General features: G+C 33.6%; 3 protein-coding genes across 3 annotated transcripts in view; 2 read left to right on the top strand and 1 right to left on the bottom strand.

Annotated features, from left to right (window-relative positions):
* The window catches only part of LOC129944502 (tubulin polymerization-promoting protein homolog), a 379,947-nt gene that overhangs the window by 249,152 nt on the left and 106,020 nt on the right, over positions 1-24,775 (top strand). The gene's annotated exons all lie outside the window — the stretch shown is intronic.
* LOC129944505 (ubiquitin-conjugating enzyme E2 variant 2) lies at positions 1,710-8,587 on the top strand. The gene is made up of 5 exons (XM_056053978.1): positions 1,710-1,868; positions 1,995-2,183; positions 6,756-6,898; positions 7,103-7,228; positions 7,294-8,587. Exons 2-5 carry the CDS (start codon positions 2,156-2,158, stop codon positions 7,432-7,434), a joined length of 438 nt encoding a protein of 145 aa, XP_055909953.1. The 5' UTR covers positions 1,710-1,868; positions 1,995-2,155; the 3' UTR covers positions 7,435-8,587.
* LOC129944504 (cytochrome c1, heme protein, mitochondrial) lies at positions 14,566-20,425 on the bottom strand. Its single transcript, XM_056053977.1, has 6 exons — positions 20,261-20,425; positions 19,765-19,812; positions 19,461-19,609; positions 15,778-15,910; positions 15,421-15,714; positions 14,566-15,350 (listed from the first exon to the last, which is right to left on the bottom strand). Exons 1-6 carry the CDS (start codon positions 20,330-20,332, stop codon positions 15,123-15,125), a joined length of 924 nt encoding a protein of 307 aa, XP_055909952.1. The 5' UTR covers positions 20,333-20,425; the 3' UTR covers positions 14,566-15,122.

Raw genomic sequence — 24,775 nt, 5'->3', positions numbered from 1 at the left:
TTGCTTAGACCTTATCTTAAAATATGTCTCAAAGAAAAAGTCATCAGGTGTTAAATCAGAAAGATTTCGTTGAAAAAAATATGATCATTTCTTCGCGAAATAATACGCGGTCATGAAACTTTGCTTGCTGTCTACTCTGACTGCAAAACGTTCGCGCTTTTTTGAAATGTCAAAAGATGGTTCAAAAGTGACAGCTGCACAAATAAATATGTATTCGAAATGAAATCTTTTATCTACAAATCTAATTGGTGAGTTTATATATTTTTGAGATCTCAGAAATATCTCAGAAACACAAATAAAATTTCTGATACAAATTTGTCACATTTGCTGTCTATCTGAGGATACAATTTGTATGATTCGTTTTCTCAAAATTTCTTTATCGCACAATTTAAAAATGAAGTAAAGATGTCTTTCTGCAAAGTTCATTTGATTGCTAGGAGGTTAATGAACAGTGAATTGTATTTATATTTCATTCTCCTGCTCTGTCAAAACGTCTAAGAAAGTTCTCACAAATCTAAGAATTATAAACTTGCCAAATGTAAAAATAAAATCACACCTGACAGTTGTCCCCCTCTATCAGAAATGTCAGACATCCATCCAAAAAAGCATGCCAGTGGTCTGTTCTTTTTTGAACAAATTGTTAACTATTGTTTTTGTTATGCCAAAAAAAATTCCTTTAGTGTCATTGTTGTTAACTTCTAGAATCAGAGGAATTAGGAACGACAATTATTAGAAATTGTTGAACTGTCAATCTACCAACATGAATTGTTGAACTGTCAACCTACCAATATGAAACAAAATATGTCTAAAAAAAAATAGGAGCAGCTTTAACTTGCTTGAGAATTTTAATACAAGTTGATAAGACAAATAATAAAATATTTCCTTAATAAAAAGAGAGAAGTGAACGAAAAACATTGTTTATTGTATAATGGAAATTTGTGTTTCGAATTACATGAGAAATGGCTTTAAAATTAATTGTTTTCTGGAAGTCAAAAAACAAATTATTCACTTTGACAGTCCAATATCCCTTTTTGACACTTCAACAATGAGTTTATGTATGATATGCTGATGTTTTATTGTGACAAATCGTAACAATCTTATTATTTAGGACCGATTATTGTTAACGATCGTTAGCAATAGTTAAAAAAGAACAGACTTCTGACATTAAATTATTTGTGTCAGATACATTTTCTGAACATTTATTGTAATCTTCCAGGCAGAAGCTAGTGTACACATTATTGTCAAACTTAATGAATTTGTTGTCTGACAATTGAAAAACTAGTGAGGTTGTTCGACACCTTAAGAATGTTTTTAACTAGCAGATCCAACAATATATCGAATACTTTTAATAAATGTATAGTTAGAACTAACAGTATGAAAGTAGTAGAGAAATTCATGCCATAGCGCTTTTCCCTCTCAAAGACGCAAAATTAAATCAAATACCCTTATTTATAAAAACTTCAAATTCACGAAAAATTTTAATTAAAACAGGACTTAATTGTTTACTTCTTAAGCTTTTATTGTCGCTTTCATATGTGCACAGTCCTTAAATGAGACCGTTACCAAACTTCCGGCAACAGTTTTCTATTCAAATTAATTTACTCCGAATCTCCAGCCACATCCGGTTGTCAAACATCTTCCAGTCAACAGATAAATCAAACTCCAACCAACTTCACTCTGCATGCGAGGTATTTGCAAACAAATACGGCGAATTCACACACATTACATTCCATTTCCAATTGCGAAAATTCGAACCAGTTGACGATTGAAGAAAATAAAATTGTACCAACCAACTAGTCCAGTGTCAGTGCTGTTTGCCGTTCAGATTTTTTTCTTTGAAAGCGTACCACAAATTACGCCACTTAAAAGTAAAATACTCGCAATTATTTGAGCTAAAATTATGCCTTATATATTTTAATCCAATTATAGTTGTTTGAAAAAAGCTTTCGATTGTAGTTTTGAATTGAATTTATCAGGTCAAATTTCTATTGTAGAAAATCGAAGGTGTACACGGCGAATAAGAAAAGGAACAAAATTTCTTTTGAAGGGCCACCACACCACTACTTTTATTCGCCCAGAGCAAGAGCACTCTGCAAGCTAGAAAGAGACCCGTCACATCGGCGAAGGCGAACGGAACAAAAATAGCAAAACCACAATGGCGAACCAACCTAGCACCGGTGTTGGTAAGAAATAAAATTTAATTTTTTATTGTTTTTCATAAATTTTATTGTAATATTCAATCGAAAACATAGAATTTAAAGTGTTTAGAAATTAATTTCAATCGCGGACTTGGGTTAATCGTGAAAATTGTCTGAGAAAATTGGCTTAGAAAAATCGGGCCATCCCGATCGTCGTGTAGTTTAGTTGGTCTTCTCGTTCTCGTCTTCGTCGAACAAAAACCCTGCCTCAAAGTGCAAATGTCAATTTTTCGTTTTGGGGGAAGATGATGATTTTTCACTTCTTTTAAATTTTGATTCATATTTTCTCCGGTTTTGTTTTTTGGACTTAAATTTGTCCATTTTCAATTCGAGGAATAGTTTCCAGGATTAGTTCGGAATCTATAGAGTTTTTGGGTTATCCATAGCAGCATGTTTTATATGGTCAAGTGATTTTTTTTTTAACTTTATGACCGACCACAATAATTGATGCATAGGTATATAATTTTTTTTAATTAGATTAGCATCACAAATCGAAGAATCGCAATCTGATTGTTTGGTGGAAAATATTTGCATTGAAATTTGTTGGAACAGAAATTAGTTTGATGGTCCAAAAATGGTTTAACTGTTGGCTGGCGAGGAATGAGAGGAGATTACTAATCGATGGGTTTTTAGTCATAGCTGAGCTATGTGAATGTTTATCGTGACCTGAGGCTTATGTCATAATACTGCAAAGCATTTAAAGAACTTAGCAGAAAAGGATATCGATGATGAATAATTGCGAATCTAATTATTGTAGTTTTACCTAACGCTTTGGATGCAAAATTATTGTCAAATGCTTTTAGAATGCTTAAGTCTTTTATTTGCAGTTAGCAAACATTATTTAAAAAATAGGTATTTGAAGTTAGGTAACTTAATAGTCTTTCGGAAAAGGCAGTTTTTGTCCATGATATGTGCAGTAGCTACCAAAGGAAACATCACCTCCTAAGCTATTGATGAATTTAAAAACGACCTAGGTATAAACCTGAAAATTGAGGTAAAATATGATTGAAAGCTTATATATTAACACACCACACCGGGTTGATAAGAACCTTATGTGACTAGCACAAACTTCGACATAAATCAATTTTAAATCGTATGAGAACGTGGTCGAGAAATTAAAAACTTTTTATTGAGCTTGATCTACTCAATGCATGGAAGGCTATTTCAATATTTAAACACTAAATAATGTTTAAAAATGCTCATTAACCAGTTATTTGCGAATTGTGGACCAATTTGTTTGCGAATTGTGGACCAAACATTTCAGAATTTGTAGAATGAATGATTTTTCTTCCTCTCTGCTATTCTTTAGAATAGTACTTACTTTCAAATATTAATTAATGCAAATTGACCTCACAGAAATAACAATCCCTTCTGCACAAAGCTTGTTAAAGAAAAATTTCAAAAAATACATCTGATTCAGTTTATAACTGATGATTTTTTTGGACGTGTAGATTTTTATCTGAAATAAGTTTTTTTTAGAGTTGGTATATGTTAAAGCTATCACTTGATTTGTGCCCCGTTTAGTTAACCACAGTGAGTAGACTTACTCCTAAACAACGTTTACAAATCCTGTAAAATTTTTAAAATAATGGTTGGGTTTGTGCTACGCATCAATTTATCAAAGGAAACTTTTGTGAGCACATTATCTAGCGTCGTTGAACTTTGGCGTGGTCTTCAAAATCGTTCAATTTGACATCGCTCAACTATTTTTTTAGTGGGGTTATATGAAGTTGCTAATCAACGCAGATATGCCGAGACGCTGGTAGACGCTTTTAAAGAAAATATTCGAAGTATTATTGCTGACATTTGGCGCGATATTTATTTCTTGTTAAAAAAGGGACGTCTAAAAAAAGCCATTTAGAAGACAAATGTCACAAAAATAAAACAAAAAATTAGCTTACATTTTGGGCGGTTTGTCTTGAGTTCCGAGAACCAGCCTTTCCGGAACCCTACAGAAAAAAAATCTAACGTCAAAACGTACGATCCTGCTAGTCAATTGACGTAGCTAAAAAGTCAAATTAATTGACCAGAAAACTTTTACGACTTTAAGCCATAATTGGTTGAGTAGTGTGGGCTTTCATGATCTTCGATAGCCGGCCATGTCCTACGTGTTCTCTTAATTCAAATGTAGGAAAATCGATAAATTCGTATGTGTTTTACGATGATGTACAGATCTGACGAGAGTAGTAGTGCTCTAGTGTTAAGCGACCTTGAATGTTTTTCATTTAAGAGAAATTGACAAAAACCTTCAAGAGTAGTTCTTATTTTAAATATTACTTTCGGCATAAAAACAGTAGGTGCATCCCTGAAATGACTCGCACACAGAAATGTTGTAATTCACTAGTTCTATACGGACTGTAGCTTCACATTATTTATTTATTTTTTTTAAACAAAAAAATGACCATTGAATTGGATTGGATTCTTCGTAACACAAAGTATTATTTTTTGTTCAAGCTAACAAATATTTTTTTTTAATATACAGTAAGTTGCGTACTTAGTAATAGCAGTGATGGCACATTTTGTTAGATTGTCAATTATTAAAATTACGGAAATTCTTACAAAAAAATGAACATTAGCATCTAACGGACTTTCGTTTTCATATTAGAGACTTTTAGCTTGAAGTTATACTCTACTTTTCTTTGAACACCCATTATTTCAAAATCTCTGGATATATAGTGTTCATAAAAATAGCAGTGCTTTTGATTTTATAATTAAAAAGTTTTAAAAACTCAATTTTTTTATTTTTCTGTAAGTAAATATTTTACTATATAAAGTTTTAAGTATTTGTACCATACTAGCATATACAGAATTAATAAATATTAGCTCAAAAATAAACAATGGGACGGTCAAGACACTGCACCGAAAAAATTCGAAAACTTATTCGAAAACTGCGTTTGGGGGGAAAAACCTACCAAATTATTCAAGACATCCTAGGCAGCTCAGCAAAAATGGTCAGTAACGCCTTAAAATGGCAAAATAAACCAAAAACGCGAGTCCTAAAAGGGATGACTACTGAAAGAACTGACAGAAAAATTATTTAGTAAGCAAAACAGAACCCTTCCATAGGCTCTAGGAAAATAAGAAATGGACTTCAACTGTCTGTTAGCGATGTCACAATACGAATACGTCTTTTATAAGCGAATTTACCAGCCCGAAGTCCCTTTATTGTCGAAAAGTCATGTGTCAAAGAGAATTAAGTTAGTTAAAGCGCATATAAATTGGGCAAAAGAGAAATGGAGGAATATTCTGTGGAGCGATGAAAGCAAAGTCGTCCTTTTTGGGTTCAAGGGTCGTCGTCGAGAATATGTAAGAACACCCTAAAATGCAGCATACGATTCACGGTACCCTATAAAAACAGTGAAGCATGGTGGAGGAAAAATTATGATATGGGCTTGCTTTTCATATAACGGGGTCGGGCCTATTTATCCCATAAGGGATGCAACCAAGTATGCGAGAATACTCGAGGAGGTTATGTTACCCTATGCTGAAGACTAAACGCCGTTCGTTTGGGGATACCAACAAGACTATGACCCAAAGCATACGTCAAAAAAGGCAAAATCATGGTTTGCGCAGAAGTTATCCGTTTTGGAGTGGCCCGCTCAATCCCATCTCAAATTTGTGGCGGGGTGTTAAGAACGCAGTTAATAAAGCAAAACCCAAGAATTCGAAAGAATTGTGGGAAGCAGTGCGTGATTCGTGGAACGCAATATCAGTCGAGAGGTGTCAGGTTTTAGTGGACTCGATGCCACGTAGATGCGAAGTATCATAAAAACAATGGTTATGCAAAAAAGTACTAACTGTAGGCTACATTATTTGTATACTTTCATATAATATTACAGTTTTTCTTACTTCTTACGTAATAGATCTAGTACTTTGTCATGCTCTGCTATTATTATATTATATTATGAACAGCCATATATTAAAAATAAACTGTTTTTACTGTGACAAAGCTTCTGTTATTATGAATAAAATATTTTAGTTTGTTATTAAAAGTTTAATGAAATATATTATATTATTAATTAAAGCCCTTTTTGTTTTATTTGGAGAGCACTGCTATTTTTATGAACATAACTGTAAAAATGATATTGGAAGTCGATAGAGGTATTGGTTTTTGAGATATTTAGGATTAACCAAATCCGTTTTTTTTGTAAAATTAAGGTTAAAATAGGTGTCAAATGATACATTATTTATTAAGTATTAAGAGCAAAAAGAGGGGTAAACCTTCATAACTTATTATTTTTGTTTGATGAGCAAAGTTATTCAATAGTCGGTAGGTTTTCATCTTGTTTCGAAAAGGAGCATTTAAAAGAGACATTATATTAAAACATAAACTTCAAAAAGATTTATTTAAGCCCTTTTTTACTTAGAATCAACATTTTATGACACTTCTCGTAATAGTTCGTATTAACCTCAATCAAGTGTTATTAATGCATTGATAAACTCAATGTAAGCCACGAAATCATGGAGAAAGTCGAAATAGAGACATGCTTACATGAATTGTTTCTAATAAAATTTATAATTTTTAACGAGTTTTTCTTTGTATCTTTAAAAATTTAGTGGTTCCAAGAAATTTTCGTTTACTCGAAGAACTAGAACAGGGACAAAAAGGTGTTGGTGATGGAACAATTTCCTGGGGTCTTGAAAATGATGATGATATGACATTAACACACTGGACAGGCATGATTATTGGGCCTCCCAGAGTAAGAATATAAACTTCCAGGCCTGAATTATTTAAGATGAAAACTTTACAAACGTAATCGTTTTTAAAATATCTATCTCCTTATAATTGTAATGCCAGGAATAGAAATTAGCAAAACGAACTCGTTCCAACAAAGTTGACTTATTTAATTCAACCTCTGTATGTGTTTTGTTTAAATTAACTCTATTTTTCCAAAACATTACAGACACCTTACGAAAACCGGATATATTCATTGAAAATTGAGTGCGGTGAACGCTATCCAGATGATCCTCCATCTCTTAGATTTCTATCAAAAATTAACATTAATTGTATTAATCAAAGTAATGGTGTGGTAAGTTAAAACAAAATGTTGTTTAAACAAAAAAGATAACCATAAGATATTTATTTCTCTTCAAGGTCGACCATAGATTAGTACCCATGCTAGCCAGATGGAATCGCGAATACACTATAAAATCAATGCTTCAGGAAATTCGTAGGATTATGACTTGCAAAGAAAATTTAAAGTTGGCGCAACCACCAGAAGGCAGCTGTTTTTAGTTGAACGTTTTCTCTTAAATAATATTAAACAAAACAAAAATCACTTATCCCCAACAACAAAAGTCTAAAAAAAAATCTAAACAATACAAAAAATGTTTAAAAGAGTAAAAAATCAACAAAAAAATAAATGAATATTATGTAAAAAAAAAACAGATGTAGGAGGAACAGTTACGCCCTGTAACACAAAAATAAAAACAACAAACACAGTAAATTACCAATAATTATAAAATAAATAAAAGAAATTATTAATTTCAATCAAACAAAAAACCAACCTACATACTATTCTATTCTTCTTCTTTGTCTTCTTTAAATAAGAACCAACCATCAAAAAAACAGTAAGCAACGCAAAAACAAAAACAAAACCATTCAAACTTGCGCGACACCTATGCAAAGTATAATTTATTTAAATCAAAAACGAATTGCAAAAAACACACATAAAGGAAAGCAGCCGATTTTATTTCATAATTATTATTACTATTATAATTATTATATATTGAATTTTCCAATTAAAACGCAAAGAAAGCAACAACAAAAGAAATGGTATAACAACAAAACAAAAAAAAAACAAGCATTGAACTTATAAAAAAATATATTTATTAAAATGAGAATAAAAGAAGAAAAATGCGAAAAAGAAAAAAGTAAACATATTGAATAGCATTACATCATTTTAAATGATTAAAAACAATTATAATTATACATTTATTTAACAGTAAACTATTATAAAACAAAAAAAAAACTAAACAAGAAACAAACGAGAAGAAATTGTATAAATTGATTTTGTGTATTTTTTATAGTTTTTATTTTGTGTAAGCTTTTTTTTTTAATAATTATTTGTTTAGTATGCTATGACAAGGCAAAACTAATACCTTGTTAGCATATTAATATATATTGATTTATTTAAACCACATACACATATAATCTTTCTCACAATTTCTCTCCTCATGATACAAGATGCATTTCTCTCTCTTTCTTTTGTAGTTATTTTGTCGTTAACTATGAATGTCTAAAAATTATTTTTATTTGTTTTAATATTATTAAATATATTTTTTTTTCTAAATGATGAGATTAAAGAATAAAAATTAAAGTGATAAAGCGCTTGAAAACGAAAAATAAAATCCAAATTTAACCTAACAAAACAATTGGTGTAAATAAATGGTTTATTTATTTTATTGGAGATGACAAATTTATAATATTAAATAGTTTCGAATGAGTCTTAAGGTTTCTCAGGAAAGTTAAATTGCAAATTCAAAGGAAAATATGGTAAGTAGCCATACCTTCCCCATAATCATTACCTCTTCCCAGGTAAACAAGGCACACAAGCCAACGTGTATGTCACCAACTCCCATCCCACCTCACACGTTGTAATTGGCGAAAAATCTAGACAGCGCTCCTCTTTTCGATGCTCCTTTCACTCTAGGTAACTAAGCTGAATTGCTGTTACCGAATCCTAATCTTTTCCTCACATATCAGAATGATGTTCTTAACATCAACTGACTCCTCACCCTATCTCTTCCTCTCCAACCACCTATTATCTTTATTGGGCTGGATCTAAGGTGTTAAACGACCCGTGCTGATGATCAGCTTGGCTGGGGTCTCTAACTGAGTATCCGGATATCTGGCGGCTTCCGGATTAACTAGCCTTATCTGTACAGACGGACCTCTTTTCTTCGCCACTCGTGGGACCAAAAGATGACAAAAAACAAAAATGAAAAAAATTATGAGACCGGTATCTCTTCAAGACCTGCTTCAGTTTGGCGTCGAAGCCTGTTGCCGTATCTCCTGCGGCAACACAGAGTAGGGAGTAGTGGCAATCCATGGACCCTCCTCTGCTGTCGGTAGCGATACCTAATTCCAGTAGTGACGGTTGTGAAATGGCCCTACCAATACAAATGAGAGTACATCCAGAAATGGAAAGGGGAAACTAAAAAAGCCTATATAGACAAAGGCGGCAAGCTGCGAAAATCCTAAAAGCCTCCGGTGCATCATTGGGAGTTGAAAGGACACCGCAGCAAATCTCTCGCGTCGAATGGGCTAACAGCGTTCTTGCTGCATCAGGAACCAATAAAGACTACGTCTAAAAGTGAAAGGTCTCTTGAGAGGGCCATACCGACACCAAAACGGCCTCGTGTGCACAACACCAGCACTCCCCTCAATCCCATTAAGAAACAAGCCAATTTCAGTGACGTCAGTTCACGTCAGGTCAAAGTCGTGGGTGCAGTCATAGACAGGGGCAATGATGATGGCACAATATCGGCTGATCGTTGGCAGCTGGTCAAGGTTAAGCTCTTGGGTGGCTTTTTAAGCATTTTGAGAGCTTCCAGGACCCCTTCCTTACATAAGCTGGGGGTTGGCATCAGGGTCATGTCAAACTCATGGTTTGTGGCGACCAGAGGTCTTGTGACTTGTACAAGCTCGCTGTCAGCCGGTTAGGTGAAGTTTGGAAAGGTGCAAAGCTCGAGGTTGTCGCTTAGGAAGATATTCCTAGCAGACCTAGAGCCCGCATATGGATTCCAATCGAACCTGCTAGTATCGAGGACATTCTCGGAATGGTCAAAGTTTGTAACCCATCCCTTCCCTTCTAAAAAAGTCGTAGACAGTCCATCCTTAATGGAGACTAAGGACGGCCTAAACATGATCGTTCTGAGCGAGGACGAACTCTTGGGTTCATGCTCAGACTCAGAGGATCAGAACAAAACCGTGGTGGAGGTTGATCTGCCTAATTGTAACCAAAATGCTGCAGTTAGATTAATCTCCAACACTCCATAAAGACCTCGGCCTCACTTCTCCAAGAGCCATGGATCAAAATTCATGTGGTATCACAATGGGCCATTAAACTGGCCTAAGTGTGTTCGTTTCCATCTTGGACAGCCGCTTCAACCTATCCTAACCTATGAAGCTATTGAGAGAGAATACAAACAAAAAAGAGAAATGTTTCAGTATGAATCTAAGAAGAATGATGGTAATCCAGAAAACCATAAAGGAGGTCAACTAAGGTAATGTTCATGAAAGTTGTTAAAATTATTTAACCGGCAATTTCTAGATTCTCGACATATGGAAAGCTCTTCCTCTTGGAGAATTTTTTAATTACTCGCCAGATGCAATAACCTAGGTATCACAGGCTGGTATTAAACACATGAGCTCTGACATGAAAGCGCTACGCACTAACTTGCACAAAAAAAAAAATAATATTTATGTAATTTAATATCGTTAAAAACATCGGTGTGTACCTATGTATTTAGAACAATTTTTGGTTGCGAATTGGTTGTTTAACTATAACAAGGTGTCTTAGATTATAAAATAAGAATACATTTTTTTTAGGGTTAATCATTTTCATCTGAGATGGAATCGGCTGAAGTTATAGTTGATTCTTCATTTGTTGATCGCCGTTTTGAATATTGCTCTCTACATTTATCTATACAAATATAATGGAGAAAGTGACTATCACGTTTGAATGATCGTCTTTTGCATATACGATACGGACCCTGTTGTTCACAATAATCATTAAGAATTGAGGCCATTCTGGCTTTATGGGGAGATTGCATAAATGAAGACATTAGGTATGTGAGGAAAATACACCATATATTGCTTCAACGTATTTTAAATTATACGCACAGAAACAAATTGGCTATTCAACAGTTAAAAAATGGAAGTGAAAGTTAGTGCTGAAATGAAATAGACCCCTCTGTGATCTCTTTGCTCTTCACTCTTCTCCAAACGTAATAAGGTTGATATCCTCTTCCTGAATGGAGACAAGTCGACTTTTTCCTAGAATAGAACAGTAAATTGCATCTATTATGATAAAAAAAAACAGACTTGCTTTCTTGCGTTTGAATTGAATAGATTAGATTAGATTAAATTCTTTATTTCGATAGTCAATTATCATTAATTTAAAGCTAAGAATATAAGGACATGGCGTTGTTGCCGTCTACCTGATAGACTTTTCAGTTAAAAATAGTTTAACATTATGAAAGTTTTTTTAGTATAAGGGAATAAAAACTATTTTTATTGATTTTTCTTAACAATTTTCAAGTATAACATATGAATAATTTATTAACTTGAATATTTATAAAAAAAAGATAAATAAAACAATTTTGAATGCTTTTATAATCTTCGTATTTCTTGTAATATTGCGCAAACTACTATGAAATGATTTATATCCTCCACATCCCGACTGATCTATGGGGGACAAAGTTGAGATTAAGGATCTCGACTCTAGCTTTAAAATTGGTACCGATAGCTTCCGGAGTCATCTCTTTACAAAAATAGTTTGAAGTTGATGACAATTGATGGTTTAAGCGCTTAGATATGTTTCTGCTTAACGATGAGGATGCACTTTGCAGGTGTTCTAAATAAAGTTTTTTAGCTATCAAAACCGCGAACATATTTTGTAATTCCTCTACATTATGAAGCCCATTTTCTCTTTTCATAACCTTAGCTAAATAGTCGGAATGCCGTTTCAGATTCTGAGTATATGTATATCGGTGCTATTCCCGATTCGATATGTATGGCGTACGTAGGTGTAGCGTTAGGCAGTTTAAAAAGTCTTTTAAAAAAGTATCTTTGTAAAGTCTCAAATACCTTTATTTGCGCGTATCCAAAGGCTTGGACACCGTAACATAAGCAAGTATTTATTGTTGCATTGAAGACCTCTGTTCTTTGAAGAGAGGTCAATAAGTTGGTTGCTAAAAAAATTGGCCCACATCAGGTTTAGGGCCAGTTTGGCCTTCCTGGTTTTCTCTTCTCATAATTGCTCCAGTTTAGGTTATAGGTCAGCAATACACCTAGATATTTAAACTCACTCACAATTTCAATACGCTCATTGTTGATGTTCCATGATTCTTCAGCACGTCGTGCATGCCGCCTAGATTCAAATACCATAACCTTGGTTTTTCTAATATTGATCCGTAAGCCCCAAGTTTCGCAATATTCTCTAAGTCTATTGATTTGCAGTTGTAAAGAAAATGGGTTATCCGCCAAAAGTACCAGATCATCTGCATACAGTAAAACTTTAATCAAAGATTCGCCAAATATTACAACTCCCGGTAAAGCGCAAACAAAATGGGACATAGAATACATCCTTGGGGAACTCCCGCCGCTGTCTCGAAACTTTCGGATAAGTTGTTGCCATCCCATACTGAGGCTTTCGTTGAACTCAGAAAGGCCAAGAGAAGATGTTTGTAAATCAATGCTTGTCGATTGACCGTATAAAAAGCAGCTTTGAAGTCAATGAAGCAGCTGTAATGCTTTTTCTTTTTCTCCAAATGTTATCTTGGTATGCTTGTTAGTGCAAAAATTTGGTCTACCGTTGAGAGACCGGATCGAAACCCAGCTTGGAAGATACTCTCGTAAAGAATATAGTTTAAGATTTTCCTTAAAGAGTTGAGAATAGATATGCCTCTATAGTCTTCTGCAAGACACCTACACCTCACTTGAAAATAGCGTAAATTTGAATATTAAAAACAAAAATATGAACATACAAGAATGTAGAGAAACATTTTGCATACAAATCTTTTAAATGAAACTGGCCGCATACATACATAGATTGGTTATAGATTTTATTTTTATAAAAGTTGCTCTGTCTCTAAAAGATGTATCACGCAAAAATATGTATTCTGGTATCTTTTGGTTTGTCCAAAATTAATAAAAACCTCTTTATAAATTAAATTTAGCAGATGGATTCTCCTTAAATTAAAACAAAAAGAATCTTCATAAAAATTGACATTCAAAAAATAGGACATTTAAGATAACCTTCGAAGCAAATAGTAACAAAGAACTGTTATTTTAAAAAAATATGTTTAGCTAAAACTTGAGAAGATGCAATTATAGACTCAAACATATTCAGACGCATAGTTTTTTTTTCGAATATTGAATATTATTTTTTTTAATAAAATTATTCTTCAGCAAAGAGTCCTACCATTTTGTTTGGTGGCGCTAAAGTCCAGGGCCGACCTGGACCTCAACCAACATGCTTCTCAAGCCATCTCGGTCCCTAGCTAGCTGTCTCCAGTTTTGCACGCCAAGTTGGTTTAGGTCTTCACCCACCTGCGTGAGTCACCTGAATGGCGGTCTTCCTCTACTGCGCTGTCCCTCGGGATTGGATTCGAATACCTTCTGGGCTGGAGCATTGATGTCCATTCGCTCTACATGACCCGCCATCTAAGTCGTTGGACTTTAATTCTGTTAACAAGGTCAGTGTCGCTTTACAGCACGTACAGTTCATCGTTATATCTTCTCCTCCATTATCCATCTATACACGAAGATTTTTTCTCTCGAAGCATCGCATAAATAACCGTAAATTGGTTACCACGATTCAAAAGTGATAAGATCTAAAAGAAATGCTATTTTTCACATTTCTGATTCTTACACAAAATTATTTAATGAAAATAAAAATTTTTGTGTAGACTCATTTCAGCTTAATTTATTGAAATAAAGTATTACAAACCAAAAAAATTGTCCGTTCTTAGAATTCTACGAACTTTCTGTGGAATAGTAATGTATACCAAAATCTTAGGACACTCCAAGACTGCTTTTTTTCATCAGAAGCATTTCTCGGTAGCTTACCATTGCGCATTTTAAAATAAAAGCCATCGCATCATAGATGAGTCACTGTAACCATTCATTCAATATAAGCATTCCAGCATAAATAGAAACGGACTGTAAATGTTCAGCTTTAAGAAAACACACTTTAAGTCTTATTTTTACTTCTCAAGCGGATTCAAACATAAACTTTGCAACACAAACCAAATAAGATTTCTATTCTCGAAACGCGGCTTGAATCAGCCAAAATCTTTGTCTGTAAATTTGATTTGAAATTATAAATAACTTATTTAATGTTGACCAATGTGAAGAAGCATACAAATCAAAATAACTTAAGTTATGTGATCAACAAATAATGCCAAACCAGGCAACTGGGTTCAATGCCATCCTGTGCCACATACGATATTTATTTCGCGAGAATTTGATCTAAACCTCAAAGACATGAAAAAAAGTGCGTGAAATTTATTTAAAAAAAAAATAAATTTCTACCACAAGCAAAATTGGTTGTGTTTTGCATAGAACCCAGTTAATGCGGTGTCCCGAAACCGTTATGTTGTAAAAAAAAAATCTGCCAAAAAATAACAAAAAAACAAATAAATTTATTTTGTTTATTGCGCTCGTTGCTTCATCCAACTCGTTTTAATCGCACTATTAACTCAATACTTAACATTATATTGTTTAATTGATTTTATTTTTACTATCATAGCACAAAAGATGTATGCATTTTATCTTTGTTCTTTTTCAACCATTAAAAGTATGTTTAAGATTATTTTTTACTATAACTCCATCAAGGATGTGGCAAAGGACAATATAAATACATAAAGGGCTAACTGGAGGCAGGTATTTTTTAATATGATCTTAAATACACAAGAGAGATAGAGTATTTGTTTAAATCTTCTCGGTGTAATTATTTAAACAAAATTCGAAATCGTTTTTTTTAGGTTTTGCTTTCGATCTATAAAACAATCAAGTTGTTTTTTTTGTTGAAGACGAAGATATACTTTATTATTATCCATCTTAGTGTTATTTGGTTGTAGTTTTGTTTAACTGTAACAAATTATTTTTTTTAAGTGTGGTAGTTTTTAGTTGTTGTTGTTGTTGCTGCTGCTGGCGGTCAATTGATGTTATTTTGCTTGTTTGCTGGTGTTAGCTTACTTCTTCTTTGGAACGAATGCTATCTTTCTGGATTTAAGCGATGACCATTGATGCCTCTTGACGTAGTAAGAGATCACAAGCAAGAAAGTGAAAATACCAAAGGCCTTGATCACCATGCGTTTGCGATCGTCGTGTTCTGGCTCTGATGTCCATTTCAAGAATGTTGATACATCCTTGGCCAATTGACTGGCAGTTGCTGGTGTACCATCTTCATATTCAATAACCTAAATGAGAAGAGAATATTTAAAATTATTTTAATTTTATTCCAACATTTATTTTTTATAAATTTCTTACCTCATTGTATAAAACTTGACCCATACCAATAGCTCCACCTGCGAAGTAAGGATTGAAGTATTGTCCTTCGCGGAGAACTACTCCCGCTGGTGCCTCATGGTAACCAGTGAGCAACGAGAACACATAGTCCTCTCCTCCATGGCGAGCCGATACAATGTAACTCAAATCTGGTGGATAGGCTCCATTGTTGGCAGCACGAGCAGCCTCTTCGTTGGGGTATGGGCCAGGGATGTAATCGGAAAGCTTACCAGGCCTGGTAAAGTAGTTACCAGCATCATCTGGACCATCTTGTACCTATTTTTGTTTATAGTTTCATAAAGTTAATTTGAATTTTTTTAAGTATCCTTTTTTCCTCACCATAACACCTTCTGCTTCGGCCTTAGCTTCAGCTTCAGTATGAGTTACACCAACAAGATTACGGTAAGCGATGAAGCGCAACGAGTGACAAGCAGAGCACACTTGTTTGTATACTTCATAACCACGGCGAACGCTGTTCAAAAAATATAAATATATTAAAAATGGATATACAAAGGGCCCTAAAAGGATGATTGGATAAGGCAAATCCGGTTGTTCTATTTGAATAAAAAAAGAAACATGTTTCATGAATTAAAATTGTGTGTTGGAATATTTCCATGATGATAAAAAGACCTAATGTCTTTAGAAGAAGGACATAATCACTATCCGTTTGTCGAGCACTAGGGGGGCTTCTAACTTTTACTAATACGAACTTGGTCACCACTTGAAGTTATATAGTATTTGATCCGCTTGGAATAAAAATACTTAATTTGCTTGTCCAGCGTTCCAATGACTGAAACATTTTTGCTCAGAAAAAAGTTAGCTATTTATTAATATTTTAGATGGACCTGTTTTAGGTTTGTAGCACTTGCATTTGACACCTATTAAACTCAACTGTTCTTAGTTAAAAGTTTGCAACTGGCAATTAGGGACCTTATAACTTATGTCATACGGGATGCCCATTATCGATGCTTAGCGATATGTTTGACTTGGATAATATGCAAGGGCCAACAAGACGCATAGCACAACCAATGTTGTCTTTATTGCGTAAAAAGTTCCATGGTCGCGTAAGGTTACGTTTTCGCGAAGTCAATCATCATGCTATCAGGATCATGTGATCCAACACTGTTAGATTCTTGTTTTCTGTGAGACTACGCAAAGGACCGAAATCTAAACGCATTAAAAAAACAATATTACTCAAGTTATTCCCGATATTTCACCTAAAATGAGCGTAAAAGTTATTAAAAATTGTCTTCAAAGAATCTTCCCGAAGTGACCATTTGAATATTTTTTTATGGTGATTTGCTTATTGAGGTGCTTTTATATAAAAATATGAGATCTTCAAATAAATACTTCAAAGTCGAAGATTATGGCTTTTAGATCTCATAAACATACTGTCAGAAATTACAGTTCTTGGAACCTTAATGGTGAAAGAATAGAGGTAGTAAAAAAATGTTTTACAATAACACAAAATTAAAACATCGGACCTCATATAAAACAACAGTTTCGAGATCAGTCATTAACTGCATTTGGTCAAGTTTTTTTAATAACTAATGTATCGAACCGATGGTAAAATTCAAAGTATTTGATGCAACATTTAAAAGTACACTCTGTTATGCTAATGAAGCGTATGGTTACGAAGTATGTGAAGACTTTGAAGTTATCCAGAGATATTTCTTCAAACGTGTATTTAAGGTCCCTTTAAACACACCTAACTATGCAATATATGTCGAATCTGGACTACCTCCAATTTTCTTAAAAAACCTTAAGGCAAATGTGGACTATATTGTCAAAGTTTTAAAGAGATGTGATAATAATGTTCAAAGAAAAGTACTCATGATTGCACTTAAGCGTTGTTACACGCCGTTCAAAGATTGGCAAGAATTGGCTGCTAAATATAATACGACATTGAATTTAGCCTTGAATAACTTTGGTTCATGGAAGGATGAATTCTATGACTGCATCTCAGCAATTAACAAAAAAATAATTCTCTGAACCTTGCTAAAGAGTCCATGTCAAGAACGATGTACAGCAAACTGAATCATTGTTTGGCGGAATCTAATTATTTTCGAAAAGAATTTACAGTTAACGAGATGAGTTTAATATTTAAGATCCGAATTAAAATTCTAGAGCTAAATTACAGACTCCATTGGGTTGATATAAATCATAATTTTAACCTTTGTAAACTTAATCAAATCGAAAACGTTTATCACTTCCTAGCAAGATGTCCAATACTCTAAGAAATTCGACGTTTATACTTTAGAAAAAGCTTTCTTTCTGCAGAAGAGAGTTACTCAATTCTAAATGGTGAGTGTGGTTGGAAAGTTCTTATCCGGTTTATTACTCAAGCTTTCGCTAACAAAAATACTTATGTAACTCTCTTTTAGAATTAATCTATTATTTTGTTTTAGGTAAACTAAAAGCCCTTCTTTCAGTTATTATTGAATCCCTTAATCTACTATTATCTTTTAAATTTAAATAAATAATTTAAATGGTTTACATTTTTGCCTTTTTTTTAATGTAACTTTTGCAATATATTTACATTGGCTTCTATTAGTTTTAATTAGAACTGAAGAAAATAAAGTCTTAAACTCTTATGGTCTTTTGTTAAAATATGTCTATGTTAACAGGCAAAATTATGTTTAATGTTAAAATACTCTACACTTTTTTATTTTCAATTTTCTTGTTTTGTTTACAATATGTAAATGTAAATATTAATGTAATAATTTAAAATATAATCGGCAGACGACTTTTAAGTCATGCTCGTTAATCTTTTATATTAAAACATTTGTACTTTATATGTTGAAAAAATAAAGATAATAATAATATTGTTTATTGTTTTAAACCGAAAAATCAATGCTGTAAAACATTCCAAGCTTCGCCGAATCTAATTAAATCTTCGTTAAGATCTTTAGCAAAACTTTGTATTGCTCTTAACTTAGCAATTTCGTTGCTTTATACTATTTGATTACGCAAAATAAGGGCAGTGAAATTGTATGTGTTGACCTTTTTCTTTCTAGCTTAAGAGCAACGAATTTTTGTACTCAGTTAAATATGATTATTTTTGGTTCATCAAAAGCTAACCAAAGTTGGTAATTATTTTGTTGTAAGCAACCATGTCATATCTGTACTTTTAACAGATCAATACTTAAAGCAATAAGGTATTGATGTCACATAGCTATAAAACTTAACCAATTTTATAATTAAATTTCTTTGCTTGTTTTAACAATTTTATTATTTCTCTATTTTTTTGGGGAATTCAGTTAAGAATATTCTCACTTATTTGTGGTGAAATGTCTATAAGTATACCCTCAAGAACAGAGATTCTTTCTCTTAAACCGCACTACAAGAATGTGGAATTTCTCACCCACCCTCATTTTTCCCAATTAATAAAACGTATCTCCTTTAAATCCAATTCCCCTTTTGCAATTGCTCGTTGTTAAATCATTATAGATTCAAAACCCTTTTTTACGTTTTCAAATTAAGCTACATTCTCAAAAGATCTTACTTTAAATACGTACTCATAATTTTATTTTGATTAGAGGAAAGTATTTAAAAAGCACTTTTTGCACGGTAAGAAAAGGTAAGGAGGGGGGTGAAGTGGAAGGGTAGGATAAGGATGAGGTAGGAAAAAGCGATAGGAAGATTTGGAAAAGGTTAGGTGGGATTGTTGAGCTGCGAGGGACGTGGCCTGCTTGCGGTGCATAGCGTCAGCTCGTCGGACAGGGGCAAGATCCCCCCGTTCTTGCCCCACAACAACTTTCAAACATATTAAACCTTTTCAAAATCGATTGATAAAAAATACAGTGGGGAAAGAAAACCATTTAAGATTACATAAAATTGAACATAAACTAGGTACCTACAGAATAACAACTATCAATATAGAAAAAACATAATAATTTCAACATAGGCTTATTCTTGGATATATCCATGTAACATAATCGAATTATTGTAAATTTTTATAAGGCGTGTCATCAGAATTTTAACAATAAACAAACAAATTGTATGTCCTAATCAAAACATACCTGGCATGATCAAGCGAAGCAATGGGACCCTTGTGTGACCATGGCATTGATGGAGGATGCACCTCAGTACCGGAAGCCTGCACCGATTGCTCCAGAGCAAAAATAAGGGCTCCAATACCTCCAGTTAAAATTCCTGCAGATGCAAGTAGCTAAAAAGCAAAACAAACCAACAAAAAAAAACCATCACAATCAGTTACTATATTCATTAACCTTGGCTTCATAGGGAAGAAATATTTTTAGGTTAAGACAACTCTTTCCGAAGCGAAAAAAAAAATTACACAAGGTGACGTATTAAAAGTTATACCTTCTTTTGGCCACTGGTCCATGCTTTGCTGGTTGCAAAGTTATTCACCTGTAAAATATAGAAAGAAAAATCAATGTTAAATAAAATTCACTTATTTTCAAATATTATATACAAGAAAATTAATATATCGTTATCGAGAGGGTGTAATAAATTTTCCATCGCTGATGTTCGAAAAAAGAAGCGAAGAGAAAAATTCATTCATGGGGTTACATAATAAAACATTTCATAGAATTTTTGCACAGACTTTGTACATTGAAAATCTACTATCTGAATCAATTAGAATGTTTTGAAGCTACGAATTGATAGATGAAGTGCGTTGTAAAATTAAAGTAAATAATTTATTAAAGAATTTATTGGGTAATTTTGTTTAAAAAATATATTTCGATTTTCGAAGATGTTATGCACTCAATGGGGAGAGAACAAGTCGGGTTCGGGTTTTGAATTTGCACGTTTTTTTTTGTGAGTGAATGGAAATTAGTTTGTTTAATTTTAATACCTGCTGCCGGGATAAACAGGAATTAGTTTTTAATAAATTAGAGCCACAAATTCTGCCTATTGTTGCCGCCATGGTGGCTGTAGAAGGTACACGACTTTTTGAAGGATGAAAGAAAATTCGAAACTGAGTTGGTGCAGTTTTTTGACTTTTCGAAGATTTTATAATATTTTTCGTCGATGAGAGGGGATATGGGATTTTTATTTCTGCACAGATGACAGGTGATGGTGCTGTCAGCTTGAAGTGTCAAGAGCTATGAACACGACCAGAGACATATTCGAGACGAGGATTGAGAGCTACTGATGTTGTACAGGGTGAGATGGTAAAGTATTTTTAAACGATGCAATTCCTTCTAGAGATCTCAGTAGCTAAGAATAAACTTTTTTAATACTACTTTTTCAATTGAAATAAATATGAAATTTATCAAAGTGTTTTCTAGTGCTCAATAAGGTTTTTTTGGGTGACATTTCATTCATCACGAATTTCTTTCTGATTATTTTTTGGGTAGTTAGGTAGGAATCTCAATGGGACATGTTTTAAATATTAAGGCGAAAAAACAAAGTTAAGTCTTAAGTCATAAAAAAATATTTTCTTTTCCGGTTTTATCCCTATTTGTTTGTATTTTGTTTTTGAGCCAAAAACAATTTTTTTTAATTGATAGTAAGGTGTACTCACAACGAGGTATGCATTTGAACATTAAAATAAGAAAAGTCCCTTTCAAAAAAATATCAAGTATGGCAACACTAAACAAAATGAACTTTGAAAATTAATTTAAAATAGAAATAAATGTTTTCTTGCTCTAAAATTGCTATAATTATTATTTATTTTCACATATCTTTTTTTATAATTAACGGGCACACAAGGGGTTGTTAATAACCTTAACATGTTAAAAGTTTTAACACAGTGCGAGTTTTAGGAAAATAGAGAAGGATTTAAGAGGAGATAAAGATGCACATTGGTCTTAAAGTTTTGAATATCAAAATGATAGTGTCGACGATTTCTACGTCGATCGAAATTTGGGTTTCCAAGAAGAAGCTTTAAAAAACTTTATTCAAATATATTAGTATTAAATTATTTACAGAAAATATTGTTTTTTCTTACTCTTGGTCTGCCGTGAATACTGCTTGGGGTTTCTATAAAACAAAAAGTGCCAATGGCTTAAAATGAAATAATCCTTCGTTTTGGCGGTGTTTTTCTTATTTCAAGTTTTTCTGGAATAATGAACACATTCAATGCTAATTTAAAACGATCAGCATTCAGAGAGACCAAGAGAGAGTTTGCACTGCAATTTACGCTTTAACGACAGGAGACAGCATTAAGTTTTCGAAGCATTAAATTCTCCACGGTTTTTGATTCCCCATTGTACAATTCAAAGATGAGAATCTAAAAACGAATATGAAAAGCTGAGGGTACTGCGAAATAATTTATTGGGTTAGAAGTTTCAGACAAAAGATCATTTATAAAAATAAGGAAGAGTTTTGCAGACAAAACGGAGCCCTGGGGCACACCAGCGTTTATTTGGTGAATATCAGATTTGAACCCGTTCAATACTTCGTGAATTGTACGGTCCGAATGGTAGTTTCTAAGCCATACTGCCCGTCATTAAGAAGCTTACGTTCTTATATCCTTTTCCAGTTGTCTAGACTTCCCGTATCTCTAAAATTAAAATTTAATACACAGTTTTTTCACGCAGCTCTAGCTAAATTTTTATATTTTAGTTTAATAGTTTCTGAGCTGTCAATATTAAATAGACGTATGCATTTCTCTGTGCATTTGCTTAGAGCAAAATTTTCACAGATTATTAAATGAATTATATTTCGAACATAAATGTAAAAACCTTTTTTTTAAATTTATGTTTTCTTTACAAAAATAATCTAAAAAATGTTCTCTTTTTATATTTTCTATGGCTACGTTAAATTGATTTATGTACAACTGTATTTTTATTTCCAGAAGGGTTCTGTCATGAACAACATTTTGTTTTTTGCGTTTTATTCTTGACCGTGCTCAATATAAATAGACACTGATAAGTTATTTTTTGAAGAATGTCTTTTTTAGCCAAAAAAAAGAAAAACGATTTGTAGCTTGGAAAATACACATCGTTCTGCTGTCAAAATTTAGCTTAGCTTTTAGGTGGAGTTTGGAGAAACAAAGTCAACTAAATTTTAGCTGGAGCTGCGTACCACCCTTTATTAGTAGAAAATTGTAAGGCTGTAAAAGAGCTTTTACTTGATATAAGTGGGTTGAGTACACATCTGGTTCATGCTGTGTAAGATATTTTATTTTAAATATATATGACACATTAATAATTAATGAATAAATTCAAGTTTTCATTTAAATTTGCCATCAATCTTACTAACGGTTCTATTTAAACTGAATGCGTTTACTAATGTCAAAAATATTTATTGCTTCAATATCAACGCAACTTCGTGTTTATAACTCTTCTAAACTTTTTTTAAACTAGATATTATAAAGTAAGCTAAAGGTTAAGTATTGTTTTTTTTTTGTTTTCATGTACAATAATCAACATTGATACTTTGATTCTGGTCTATGATCTTCTGTCTGTCTGTGAGCTCTGTGCTCTTTATCGATATTCATTCGTATTTTGTTAGTTTTCATGAAAGCGCAATATTTCTAGCGAGTGTTTTAACATTTCACTTTTTGCAAAGTGATTAGATATGGTTTGTGGCCACCGGATGTTCAGGATGTAACGTAGACAGCGGTTGACAAAAATGTGCAACCTTCTCGAGATGCCAGCAGAGCACTACGCGTTTCGCAGGCATATAGCAGCACGGATTTTATATTGGACTCAAACAACTTCAACTTGGTACGGAGCGCTATTTTCCTGAAGTTCCACACTTTAGAAAGCATTCCGACTTTATTTATTCTATTGGTGACATCCAGGTCCGTTCCACCATCGAGTGCCAAATAGCTTCCCAGAAAGTTGAACTGGGTGACTTTTTCTACTGCCACTTTCACAATAACCTATTGTTGCTGGTTTCGGCAGGTGTGCATTAACTTAGGCTTACTGGCATTAATCTTTAAGCCAGCCACCTCCCATTTTGTTGCAGAGAGTGGCACATTTGGCTGAGGTCTCCATTTCCGTTTGCAATTAAGCATATGTATGTTATCGGCATAGTCCAAATGGCTTAATGTTTCCTTTAGAAGCCATTCATAACCTCATCAATAGCAAGCAAGAACAGAATTGGTGACAATACATCACCCTCTCGTACTCCCTGTCACACTTCAAATGCATCGGAAAGCTGTCCATTGTGCAAAACTAAACACCTTGTGTTGTTGTAAGACTCTTTAACCATAGCAACAATTTTATCACGAATGCTTCTAGCAACAAGCGATCTCCAGATAACATCACTACTAATTCGATCAAAGGCCTTTTCAAAATCGAAGGACAAATTTGTGAGATTTCGGTTTCTAGTTGCCGTTTCAATATTAATAGCATTTTACTATTGTTGTATGAAAAATGCCGCACCCCCAAATCCAATGTGCGGTTAACTACAGCCAAAGGAACTGTAGAACGATTTACCAATCGTTGGTTACCACTTGGGGAAGTATAACCATTCGTTGTAATGTTTCATAAAAGAATAAACTTCTCGCTCCACTAGGTGTTTTCCTGGATGTGGTTAATAACACTATCAGCATAATGTGCTAACTACATTATACACACAAACCTTCGATTCGACAGGCACACCCAGCTTTTGGATGATCGAACACATACAAAAACAAGGCCGTTCAATGTGGGAAAACAGACGACTTTTGTAGACGCTACCTGCTGCCGTTGACCTTCTAGAAATAGGCTCATCCGCCACCAGTCTACCATGCCGTTGACCACTACATGCAGTTCTTCCTCCTTTAGGGAGATTTTGTTCAACACAAGGACAAGTATGTGCCCATGCCAGCAATGCTTTGCACGTAGAGGTGCACATAGGGGTTTGCCCTTCTCTTAGACTAGGACCACCACTGGTGGCATTTCCTAGCGCCCTCCAGTACTTTTAGAGAGCATTACAAATTGCTTAGTTTTGCGAAAGTGATGGCGTAAAAATAATAAAACTATTATGGCTGTAACAAAAACAAGCTTCAGCTGAAGTTTGCGAGTTCAGCTATAGGAATTCAATGCAATCTATCACAAGAGAGCTTCGACCTCACGTTTCGTTTGACAATCATTAGGAAAATAAAGTAATGTAACGTAATGACTCCAAACGGAAGCTCTAGTTCAATTATCTGAATATTTGCTTTGTCGGACAGCTAAACAGCTGTAAAAAAAGTCAACAAACAAAATATTTGCTCTTTGGAGAGATGAAATAATAGAAATGTCATTCAAAGCAACCTCGAACCCAACGTAACGTAGACGAAGGGCGCTTTCATAAATGCATGGTTGCGAAAGTCTGACGAATGCATAGTTTTCATAAATGCAAATGATAAATGTCAGATGTTCATAAAAGCAAAAAGCAAATATTTGCAGCGCAAATGTGCAACTACAAAAACTCACATGCAATCTGAATT

This window comes from Eupeodes corollae, chromosome 2 (assembly GCF_945859685.1).
Source record: "Eupeodes corollae chromosome 2, idEupCoro1.1, whole genome shotgun sequence".
Lineage (NCBI taxonomy): Eukaryota > Metazoa > Arthropoda > Insecta > Diptera > Syrphidae > Eupeodes > Eupeodes corollae.
This window is presented reverse-complemented; position numbering and strand designations above follow the sequence as displayed.

What these genes read in the sequence shown, in the direction of transcription:
- LOC129944505 (XM_056053978.1), top strand. Translation starts at nt 2,156, where the DNA reads ATGGCGAACCAACCTAGCACCGGTGTTG. An exon ending in TGATTATTGGGCCTCCCAGA is followed by an intron (nt 6,899 to 7,102) that starts GTAAGAATATAA and finishes AAAACATTACAG; the next exon opens with ACACCTTACGAAAACCGGAT. An exon ending in TTAATCAAAGTAATGGTGTG is followed by an intron (nt 7,229 to 7,293) that starts GTAAGTTAAAAC and finishes TTTCTCTTCAAG; the next exon opens with GTCGACCATAGATTAGTACC.
- LOC129944504 (XM_056053977.1), bottom strand. Translation starts at nt 20,332, where the DNA reads ATGGCGGCAACAATAGGCAGAATTTGTGGCTCTAATTTATTAAAAACT. An exon ending in GGACCAGTGGCCAAAAGAAG is followed by an intron (nt 19,610 to 19,764) that starts GTATAACTTTTA and finishes TTTGCTTTTTAG; the next exon opens with CTACTTGCATCTGCAGGAAT. An exon ending in GTCAAGTTTTATACAATGAG is followed by an intron (nt 15,351 to 15,420) that starts GTAAGAAATTTA and finishes CTTCTCATTTAG; the next exon opens with GTTATTGAATATGAAGATGG.